General features: G+C 21.9%; 1 protein-coding gene across 4 annotated transcripts in view; it reads right to left on the bottom strand.

The window, feature by feature from the left end:
• The window catches only part of LOC129957597 (cell adhesion molecule Dscam2-like), a 929106-nt gene that overhangs the window by 165537 nt on the left and 751000 nt on the right, over positions 1–12569 (bottom strand). For all 4 annotated transcript variants that reach the window (XM_056070014.1, XM_056070015.1, XM_056070016.1 and 1 more), the window contains exon 11: positions 10325–10450. In XM_056070014.1, the coding sequence (XP_055925989.1) occupies positions 10325–10450 (126 nt within the window). The remainder of the gene's footprint in view (positions 1–10324; positions 10451–12569) is intronic.

The raw sequence follows: 12569 nt of genomic DNA, 5'->3' as shown, positions 1-12569 counted from the left end.
TAATAATCAATTATATCAATCTATTAATAGAATTTATTATTAATAGAGCAATGAGAAATCAAAACAGAAGAATTATTAATAATTGATATAATTTTATATTTATCGCATCATTTTCCTACTGTTTATTAAAAAAGAAATTTAATGCTTGAAATTAAGACGCAATATTAATAATCGATTATGCCAATCAATTAATAGAATTTATTATTATTAGAGCAATGAGGAATCAAAGCAGAAGACTCATTAATAATTAAGATAATTTTATATTTGTTGCATTATTTTCTTACTGTTTATTAAAAACGAAATTTAATGCTTGAAATTAAAGACGCAATATGAATAATCAATTATATCCATCTATTAATAGAATTTATTATTAATAGAGCAATGAGAAATCAAAACAGAAGAATTATTAATAATTGATATAATTTTATATTTATCGCATCATTTTCCTACTGTTTATTAAAAAAGAAATTTAATGCTTGAAATTAAGACGCAATATTAATAATCGATTATGCCAATCAATTAATAGAATTTATTATTATTAGAGCAATGAGGAATCAAAGCAGAAGACTCATTAATAATTAAGATAATTTTATATTTGTTGCATTATTTTCTTACTGTTTATTAAAAACGAAATTTAATGCTTGAAATTAAAGACGCAATATGAATAATCAATTATATCCATCTATTAATAGAATTTATTATTATTAGAGCAATGAGGAATCAAAACAGAAGAATTATTAATAATTGATATAATTTTATATTTATTGCATCATTTTCCTACTGTTTATTAAAAAAGAAATTTAATGCTTGAAATTAAGACGCAATATTAATAATCGATTATGCCAATCAATTAATAGAATTTATTATTATTAGAGCAATGAGGAATCAAAGCAGAAGACTCATTAATAATTAAGATAATTTTATATTTGTTGCATTATTTTCTTACTGTTTATTAAAAACGAAATTTAATGCTTGAAATTAAAGACGCAATATGAATAATCAATTATATCCATCTATTAATAGAATTTATTATTAATAGAGCAATGAGAAATCAAAACAGAAGAATTATTAATAATTGATATAATTTTATATTTATCGCATCATTTTCCTACTGTTTATTAAAAAAGAAATTTAATGCTTGAAATTAAGACGCAATATTAATAATCGATTATGCCAATCAATTAATAGAATTTATTATTATTAGAGCAATGAGGAATCAAAGCAGAAGACTCATTAATAATTAAGATAATTTTATATTTGTTGCATTATTTTCTTACTGTTTATTAAAAACGAAATTTAATGCTTGAAATTAAAGACGCAATATGAATAATCAATTATATCCATCTATTAATAGAATTTATTATTAATAGAGCAATGAGAAATCAAAACAGAAGAATTATTAATAATTGATATAATTTTATATTTATCGCATCATTTTCCTACTGTTTATTAAAAAAGAAATTTAATGCTTGAAATTAAGACGCAATATTAATAATCGATTATGCCAATCAATTAATAGAATTTATTATTATTAGAGCAATGAGGAATCAAAGCAGAAGACTCATTAATAATTAAGATAATTTTATATTTGTTGCATTATTTTCTTACTGTTTATTAAAAAAGAAATTTAATGCCTGAAATTAAAGACGCAATATTAATAATCCATTATATTAATCAATTAATAGAATTTATTATTAATAGAGCAATGAGGAATCAAAATAGAAGAAACATTAATAATTGAGATAATTTTATATTTATTACATTATTTTCGTGCTGTTTAGTAAAAAAAGAATGCTTGAAATTAAGACGCAATATTAATAATCAATTATATCAATCTATTAATAGAATTTATTATTAATAGAGCAATGAGAAATCAAAACAGAAGAATTATTAATAATTGATATAATTTTATATTTATCGCATCATTTTCCTACTGTTTATTAAAAAAGAAATTTAATGCTTGAAATTAAGACGCAATATTAATAATCGATTATGCCAATCAATTAATAGAATTTATTATTATTAGAGCAATGAGGAATCAAAGCAGAAGACTCATTAATAATTAAGATAATTTTATATTTGTTGCATTATTTTCTTACTGTTTATTAAAAAAGAAATTTAATGCCTGAAATTAAAGACGCAATATTAATAATCCATTATATTAATCAATTAATAGAATTTATTATTAATAGAGCAATGAGGAATCAAAATAGAAGAAACATTAATAATTGAGATAATTTTATATTTATTACATTATTTTCGTGCTGTTTAGTAAAAAAAGAATGCTTGAAATTAAGACGCAATATTAATAATCAATTATATCCATCTATTAATAGAATTTATTATTAATAGAGCAATGAGAAATCAAAACAGAAGAATTATTAATAATTGATATAATTTTATATTTATCGCATCATTTTCCTACTGTTTATTAAAAAAGAAATTTAATGCTTGAAATTAAGACGCAATATTAATAATCGATTATGCCAATCAATTAATAGAATTTATTATTATTAGAGCAATGAGGAATCAAAGCAGAAGACTCATTAATAATTAAGATAATTTTATATTTGTTGCATTATTTTCTTACTGTTTATTAAAAAAGAAATTTAATGCCTGAAATTAAAGACGCAATATTAATAATCCATTATATTAATCAATTAATAGAATTTATTATTAATAGAGCAATGAGGAATCAAAATAGAAGAAACATTAATAATTGAGATAATTTTATATTTATTACATTATTTTCGTGCTGTTTAGTAAAAAAAGAATGCTTGAAATTAAGACGCAATATTAATAATCAATTATATCAATCTATTAATAGAATTTATTATTAATAGAGCAATGAGAAATCAAAACAGAAGAATTATTAATAATTGATATAATTTTATATTTATCGCATCATTTTCCTACTGTTTATTAAAAAAGAAATTTAATGCTTGAAATTAAGACGCAATATTAATAATCGATTATGCCAATCAATTAATAGAATTTATTATTATTAGAGCAATGAGGAATCAAAGCAGAAGACTCATTAATAATTAAGATAATTTTATATTTGTTGCATTATTTTCTTACTGTTTATTAAAAAAGAAATTTAATGCCTGAAATTAAAGACGCAATATTAATAATCCATTATATTAATCAATTAATAGAATTTATTATTAATAGAGCAATGAGGAATCAAAATAGAAGAAACATTAATAATTGAGATAATTTTATATTTATTACATTATTTTCGTGCTGTTTAGTAAAAAAAGAATGCTTGAAATTAAGACGCAATATTAATAATCAATTATATCCATCTATTAATAGAATTTATTATTAATAGAGCAATGAGAAATCAAAACAGAAGAATTATTAATAATTGATATAATTTTATATTTATCGCATCATTTTCCTACTGTTTATTAAAAAAGAAATTTAATGCTTGAAATTAAGACGCAATATTAATAATCGATTATGCCAATCAATTAATAGAATTTATTATTATTAGAGCAATGAGGAATCAAAGCAGAAGACTCATTAATAATTAAGATAATTTTATATTTGTTGCATTATTTTCTTACTGTTTATTAAAAAAGAAATTTAATGCCTGAAATTAAAGACGCAATATTAATAATCCATTATATTAATCAATTAATAGAATTTATTATTAATAGAGCAATGAGGAATCAAAATAGAAGAAACATTAATAATTGAGATAATTTTATATTTATTACATTATTTTCGTGCTGTTTAGTAAAAAAAGAATGCTTGAAATTAAGACGCAATATTAATAATCAATTATATCCATCTATTAATAGAATTTATTATTAATAGAGCAATGAGAAATCAAAACAGAAGAATTATTAATAATTGATATAATTTTATATTTATTGCATCATTTTCCTACTGTTTATTAAAAAAGAAATTTAATGCTTGAAATTAAGACGCAATATTAATAATCGATTATGCCAATCAATTAATAGAATTTATTATTATTAGAGCAATGAGGAATCAAAGCAGAAGACTCATTAATAATTAAGATAATTTTATATTTGTTGCATTATTTTCTTACTGTTTATTAAAAAAGAAATTTAATGCCTGAAATTAAAGACGCAATATTAATAATCCATTATATTAATCAATTAATAGAATTTATTATTAATAGAGCAATGAGGAATCAAAATAGAAGAAACATTAATAATTGAGATAATTTTATATTTATTACATTATTTTCGTGCTGTTTAGTAAAAAAAGAATGCTTGAAATTAAGACGCAATATTAATAATCAATTATATCCATCTATTAATAGAATTTATTATTAATAGAGCAATGAGAAATCAAAACAGAAGAATTATTAATAATTGATATAATTTTATATTTATTGCATCATTTTCCTACTGTTTATTAAAAAAGAAATTTAATGCTTGAAATTAAGACGCAATATTAATAATCGATTATGCCAATCAATTAATAGAATTTATTATTATTAGAGCAATGAGGAATCAAAGCAGAAGACTCATTAATAATTAAGATAATTTTATATTTGTTGCATTATTTTCTTACTGTTTATTAAAAACGAAATTTAATGCTTGAAATTAAAGACGCAATATTAATAATCCATTATATTAATCAATTAATAGAATTTATTATTAATAGAGCAATGAGGAATCAAAATAGAAGAAACATTAATAATTGAGATAATTTTATATTTATTACATTATTTTCGTGCTGTTTAGTAAAAAAAGAATGCTTGAAATTAAGACGCAATATTAATAATCAATTATATCCATCTATTAATAGAATTTATTATTAATAGAGCAATGAGAAATCAAAACAGAAGAATTATTAATAATTGATATAATTTTATATTTATTGCATCATTTTCCTACTGTTTATTAAAAAAGAAATTTAATGCTTGAAATTAAGACGCAATATTAATAATCGATTATGCCAATCAATTAATAGAATTTATTATTATTAGAGCAATGAGGAATCAAAGCAGAAGACTCATTAATAATTAAGATAATTTTATATTTGTTGCATTATTTTCTTACTGTTTATTAAAAAAGAAATTTAATGCCTGAAATTAAAGACGCAATATTAATAATCCATTATATTAATCAATTAATAGAATTTATTATTAATAGAGCAATGAGGAATCAAAATAGAAGAAACATTAATAATTGAGATAATTTTATATTTATTACATTATTTTCGTGCTGTTTAGTAAAAAAAGAATGCTTGAAATTAAGACGCAATATTAATAATCAATTATATCCATCTATTAATAGAATTTATTATTAATAGAGCAATGAGAAATCAAAACAGAAGAATTATTAATAATTGATATAATTTTATATTTATTGCATCATTTTCCTACTGTTTATTAAAAAAGAAATTTAATGCTTGAAATTAAGACGCAATATTAATAATCGATTATGCCAATCAATTAATAGAATTTATTATTATTAGAGCAATGAGGAATCAAAGCAGAAGACTCATTAATAATTAAGATAATTTTATATTTGTTGCATTATTTTCTTACTGTTTATTAAAAAAGAAATTTAATGCCTGAAATTAAAGACGCAATATTAATAATCCATTATATTAATCAATTAATAGAATTTATTATTAATAGAGCAATGAGGAATCAAAATAGAAGAAACATTAATAATTGAGATAATTTTATATTTATTACATTATTTTCGTGCTGTTTAGTAAAAAAAGAATGCTTGAAATTAAGACGCAATATTAATAATCAATTATATCCATCTATTAATAGAATTTATTATTAATAGAGCAATGAGAAATCAAAACAGAAGAATTATTAATAATTGATATAATTTTATATTTATCGCATCATTTTCCTACTGTTTATTAAAAAAGAAATTTAATGCTTGAAATTAAGACGCAATATTAATAATCGATTATGCCAATCAATTAATAGAATTTATTATTATTAGAGCAATGAGGAATCAAAGCAGAAGACTCATTAATAATTAAGATAATTTTATATTTGTTGCATTATTTTCTTACTGTTTATTAAAAAAGAAATTTAATGCCTGAAATTAAAGACGCAATATTAATAATCCATTATATTAATCAATTAATAGAATTTATTATTAATAGAGCAATGAGGAATCAAAATAGAAGAAACATTAATAATTGAGATAATTTTATATTTATTACATTATTTTCGTGCTGTTTAGTAAAAAAAGAATGCTTGAAATTAAGACGCAATATTAATAATCAATTATATCCATCTATTAATAGAATTTATTATTAATAGAGCAATGAGAAATCAAAACAGAAGAATTATTAATAATTGATATAATTTTATATTTATTGCATCATTTTCCTACTGTTTATTAAAAAAGAAATTTAATGCTTGAAATTAAGACGCAATATTAATAATCGATTATGCCAATCAATTAATAGAATTTATTATTATTAGAGCAATGAGGAATCAAAGCAGAAGACTCATTAATAATTAAGATAATTTTATATTTGTTGCATTATTTTCTTACTGTTTATTAAAAACGAAATTTAATGCTTGAAATTAAAGACGCAATATGAATAATCAATTATATCCATCTATTAATAGAATTTATTATTAATAGAGCAATGAGAAATCAAAACAGAAGAATTATTAATAATTGATATAATTTTATATTTATCGCATCATTTTCCTACTGTTTATTAAAAAAGAAATTTAATGCTTGAAATTAAGACGCAATATTAATAATCGATTATGCCAATCAATTAATAGAATTTATTATTATTAGAGCAATGAGGAATCAAAGCAGAAGACTCATTAATAATTAAGATAATTTTATATTTGTTGCATTATTTTCTTACTGTTTATTAAAAAAGAAATTTAATGCCTGAAATTAAAGACGCAATATTAATAATCCATTATATTAATCAATTAATAGAATTTATTATTAATAGAGCAATGAGGAATCAAAATAGAAGAAACATTAATAATTGAGATAATTTTATATTTATTACATTATTTTCGTGCTGTTTAGTAAAAAAAGAATGCTTGAAATTAAGACGCAATATTAATAATCAATTATATCAATCTATTAATAGAATTTATTATTAATAGAGCAATGAGAAATCAAAACAGAAGAATTATTAATAATTGATATAATTTTATATTTATCGCATCATTTTCCTACTGTTTATTAAAAAAGAAATTTAATGCTTGAAATTAAGACGCAATATTAATAATCGATTATGCCAATCAATTAATAGAATTTATTATTATTAGAGCAATGAGGAATCAAAGCAGAAGACTCATTAATAATTAAGATAATTTTATATTTGTTGCATTATTTTCTTACTGTTTATTAAAAAAGAAATTTAATGCCTGAAATTAAAGACGCAATATTAATAATCCATTATATTAATCAATTAATAGAATTTATTATTAATAGAGCAATGAGGAATCAAAATAGAAGAAACATTAATAATTGAGATAATTTTATATTTATTACATTATTTTCGTGCTGTTTAGTAAAAAAAGAATGCTTGAAATTAAGACGCAATATTAATAATCAATTATATCCATCTATTAATAGAATTTATTATTAATAGAGCAATGAGAAATCAAAACAGAAGAATTATTAATAATTGATATAATTTTATATTTATCGCATCATTTTCCTACTGTTTATTAAAAAAGAAATTTAATGCTTGAAATTAAGACGCAATATTAATAATCGATTATGCCAATCAATTAATAGAATTTATTATTATTAGAGCAATGAGGAATCAAAGCAGAAGACTCATTAATAATTAAGATAATTTTATATTTGTTGCATTATTTTCTTACTGTTTATTAAAAAAGAAATTTAATGCCTGAAATTAAAGACGCAATATTAATAATCCATTATATTAATCAATTAATAGAATTTATTATTAATAGAGCAATGAGGAATCAAAATAGAAGAAACATTAATAATTGAGATAATTTTATATTTATTACATTATTTTCGTGCTGTTTAGTAAAAAAAGAATGCTTGAAATTAAGACGCAATATTAATAATCAATTATATCAATCTATTAATAGAATTTATTATTAATAGAGCAATGAGGAATCAAAATAAAAGAAACATTAATAATTGAGATAATTTTATATTCAATGCTTTATTTTCCTATTGTTTATTAAAAATCAAGTTTAATGCTCGAAATATAAAACGCAAATAAGATATGAAGCTTAAGGTTTCCATTTCTTTAATTTAAAACGGTTTTCTTCAAATCCTTCATAATTATTTTCAAGTAATTTTATTTATTTGTTCCAGGGATTAAAAAAAAATCCTGTTTTTTTAAAAATATGTGGAAGTAATAATTTTTTTTTTTAGTTAGGATAAAAAAAAACAATTTCTTTTTAGGGATTCAGTGTTTCGAATTATTTCATAAAGAAAGACATAATTGTTGGGGGGGGGGGAGGAGGAGGAAAGGAATGCACACAAATTCATGAAATTATCCATTGTTATAATTAATTTCAAGAAAATAAAATTCTAAATTAATCTGGAGAAAAAAAAAGAGTTTCTTTATAGATAATTATATTATATTTCCATTTACAGCATTTCTGATGATTAATACGTACGCCGAGAACACAATTAGATAACGCACTCTTTTTTTTCGAAGCTTGCATCTAATTTCTGTGCAATGCATCAATAATTGCATGTGAATGTGTTGAAATGCGGGTACTCTCAAAAGATTATCACCAAAAATTTTATTTCGAACCTAGAATAACTAATTAAAACTCAAAAAAGAGGTTTCATCACTTATTTTATTTTATCCAATTAATTATTATTTTTTTTATATCAGTTAATATTTTTTTTGAAAATTACACGGGATTTTTTTTATTCTAAATAATTAATTAAATTTAATTACTTAAAGCTTGGGAAATTTTTCCTTTGTGCTTATGACTTCATGAAATTAGAAGCTGCTAATAATAAATTTTAGCTAGTTAAGTAAATCAAGCAAGATTATAAATAGTTGCAGGAAATTATTTAAAAAATTAGTAGAATTCTTCTGAGAAAGACAAAAAGGATTGAAAAATAATTTTAAATATATTAATATTTCCAGATTTAAAACAAAAAAAAATAATTAAATTTATATTGAAAGCTTTCTTACTTTGTGCAGATTATAAAAAATGAATTATTGAAGAACTGAATTATATATAATTAAAAATTAAACAGAAAAGGGAAAAATAAATACACGGTGTGAAAATGCTTCTATATGAAGCCCAGTTGAAGAGTATTTCAGAACAGAATATATGCTATCTCTTCTAATAATAAAAGGCTCTGTGTGTGTTGACTCTTTATAGGGCAGACTAAATTTAACATAGATATACTTTAAAAGGCAGGAATGTGCATCTTGCAGCGATTTTTGAAATTTTAATTTGAACTGTAATGACGCAAAATTTAAACCAGCCTCTGGTGCTTTTGGCGAATGATTTATGAAGTTTGATTCCATTCATTTATTCTCCATTTTAAAATAAAGAAATTTGTTTTTTGAGTTATACAAATTTAACCGCAGTGCAAATATTCCCTAAATTTTGGCATTTTTTAAAAACAATTTTTAAATAATTTTTAAAGGAGATTCCACTGTAGAATTGAAGTTCAAATGTTTTGCAATGTTCCGCAAACATTTAATAATATCATTTCCTTTCATTATTTTATAAGAAAGTTAGATTTCATTTAATATCTCTGTAATTTATATAAGAAATAAGAAAATGAAGTTAAAAAATCGTTAAAAATAGAAGATAGATTATTCTTTGAAAGTTACGTGTTTAATAACAGTCTGATGTCATGGGATTGGATTGTGTTATTTTAACTCATATAAAACACGTGTAAAATAATATTGAGATTACTGTCACAATTAGATGTTAGAAAATGTTTTTTTGGGTGTAAAGTGTATTATGAGCAATACGTTTTGCATAAGGAATTTAAATAAAAAGTATATTCAAGCAATATTTCTAGTGAACCAGCTGGTCGCTAAAGACGGCTTGTATTCATTAAAAATAAGTCTGCGAAGAAATAAAGATTTAAGTTTCATTCATCAGATATTAATTAAGCCGTCACCATTAAAAAGAAAAAAAATTAAGAAAGATATTTGTTTTATCAAACTCTTAATCATTACATCAACAAATTGATTAAAAAATTAAGATCTATCATCATCGAAAAATAATAAAAGAATTGATTTTTTTATTGACTTCTTAGAGAAAAGCAATGAAGCCAATAAAAAAAATAATTGCCTACTTATTAAAAGCAATTTATCTTCAAATATAAATATTCAATGAATTTAACATCATCACCTGTATAGATGAGTTTCTTCCACAGAATGCTCGGCGCAGGAAAGCCAACAGCTGCACAGTCCAGCCACACTGTGTTCCCAAGCACGACAGTTGAATTTTTTGGCTCAACAGTGAACTGCGGCGGAACTGTAACAAAACAAAACAAAATAAAATTGGTTGTTTAAGCTCAAGTAAAAATCCATCATTTTATTGATTTAAAGCTACAAACCCAGCGTGTGATCGTGAATTTTGTTTTGGGATATGCCAGTAGCAGTAGCTAAATTTTTGAAAGAATGTTGGGGTTCGGAAACTTTATGGTTTAAAGCAGTGAACTTTTTTACACTTCTTTTATTTTCTTAATTTGTTTTTTAGTGTTTACAGTGCACATCAATCATGTATGCTGACTTGTTTTGGCGGTCAATTAACTTTTAAATACCTCACGTGGTGCTGTGTGGTACAAAAATAGAGCAACAGGATTTTCTTTTGTTCGAAGTTGTGTATCTTTTGCAAAATAAATGGAGGCAAAATGAAGTTTATGAATTATTGACGCGCATAGAAAGATTGATTTTCAGAAAATGTGGAAACTACGAATTGCTTCTTCGGGCATTCTTTGTTCGCAATTCTTGATGGAATATTAAAATGTTAAATTATATGATTTCGAATGTTAGTAAAAATTATTTTCTATCACAATCTTTTATAAAATTTTGCAAAACAGTAATGACATCAAGAAACGTATATTTAAAATTAAATACTGAATATTCATTTTTTTTCCTTCTTTTTCCATTTTTAGCAACATTATTTTTGTAAATTATGTTAAAAATGCTAAATTTGCTAAATTATGTTAAAATGGAAAGAAAGATTTTAAAATAGTAGTTAATAGGATTGGTAATAGGTTTTCAATTGAATAAAATACCCAATTCTTAAGAATCGAAAAAATAATAATATTAGCTCTTTTTCTTTTTCCATCTATGTTTATCGAATCGAATAAATACACATTTATCGAAACGAAATCGATAAAAATAGAAGAAACATTTAATCGTTAACTATTTAATTATTACAATAAAACACTATTTTACTAAAACACTCCAATTCATAAAGTCAGTGGAATTTAGCTAATTAGGATATTACTGATTTGAATCTTTCATTTGATCCGTTGAATTCCCTAGACATGTAATTTACAAATATCATTTGAAGTTCGAATTCATTTGATTTATTAGAAGCTAGAACTAAAAATTATGAAAAAAAAGCAACTATATCAGAATGGGTTTTATTAGTTATACTCAACAATGCAAGAGGCATTGTTGTGTATATCCAATAAAAAATATTCTGGTATAGAAACCTTTACCTCTTAATTGATGGAAAGTGAATAATCTTTTAAAGTATTTAATTCACTTAATTTTATTGCTTTATAATCCATTAAAATTCTGACCACAATGACTCTTGCATTGTCATGTATAACTAATAAAAAACATTCTGGTATAGAAACATTTGTTTATTAATTGATAGAAAGTGAATAATCTTTTAAAGTATTTAATTTACTTAATTGTATTGCTTTATAACGCATTAAAATTCTGACGACAATGCAAGAGGCATTGTCGTGTATAACCAATAAAAACCATTCTGGTATAGAAACATTTGTGTCTTAATTGATGGAAAGTGAATAATCTTTTAAATATAATTCAATAATTTTAATGGATAATGTATAAATGTAATAATGGATAATGGATAACGTAATAATGAATAATGTATAATGTGATAATGAATAATGTATAAATGTTTTTAATGTATAAATGTAATTCACTTAATTTTATGGCTTTATAATGCATTCAATAATTTTTTTTCTATTGAAAACCAAGGCACACTAAAAGGAATATTCATGGAATATATAAAATTCTGGTATAGAAACATTTGTGTCTTAATTGATAGAAAGTGAATAATCTTTTAAAGTATTTAATTTACTTAATTGTATTGCTTTATAACGCATTAAAATTCTGACGACAATGCAAGAGGCATTGTCGTGTATAACCAATAAAAACCATTCTGGTATAGAAACATTTGTGTCTTAATTGATGGAAAGTGAATAATCTTTTAAATATAATTCAATAATTTTAATGGATAATGTATAAATGTAATAATGGATAATGGATAACGTAATAATGAATAATGTATAATGTGATAATGAATAATGTATAAATGTTTTTAATGTATAAATGTAATTCACTTAATTTTATGGCTTTATAATGCATTCAATAATTTTTTTTCTATT

This window comes from Argiope bruennichi, chromosome 11 (genome assembly GCF_947563725.1).
Source record: "Argiope bruennichi chromosome 11, qqArgBrue1.1, whole genome shotgun sequence".
Lineage (NCBI taxonomy): Eukaryota > Metazoa > Arthropoda > Arachnida > Araneae > Araneidae > Argiope > Argiope bruennichi.
This window is presented reverse-complemented; position numbering and strand designations above follow the sequence as displayed.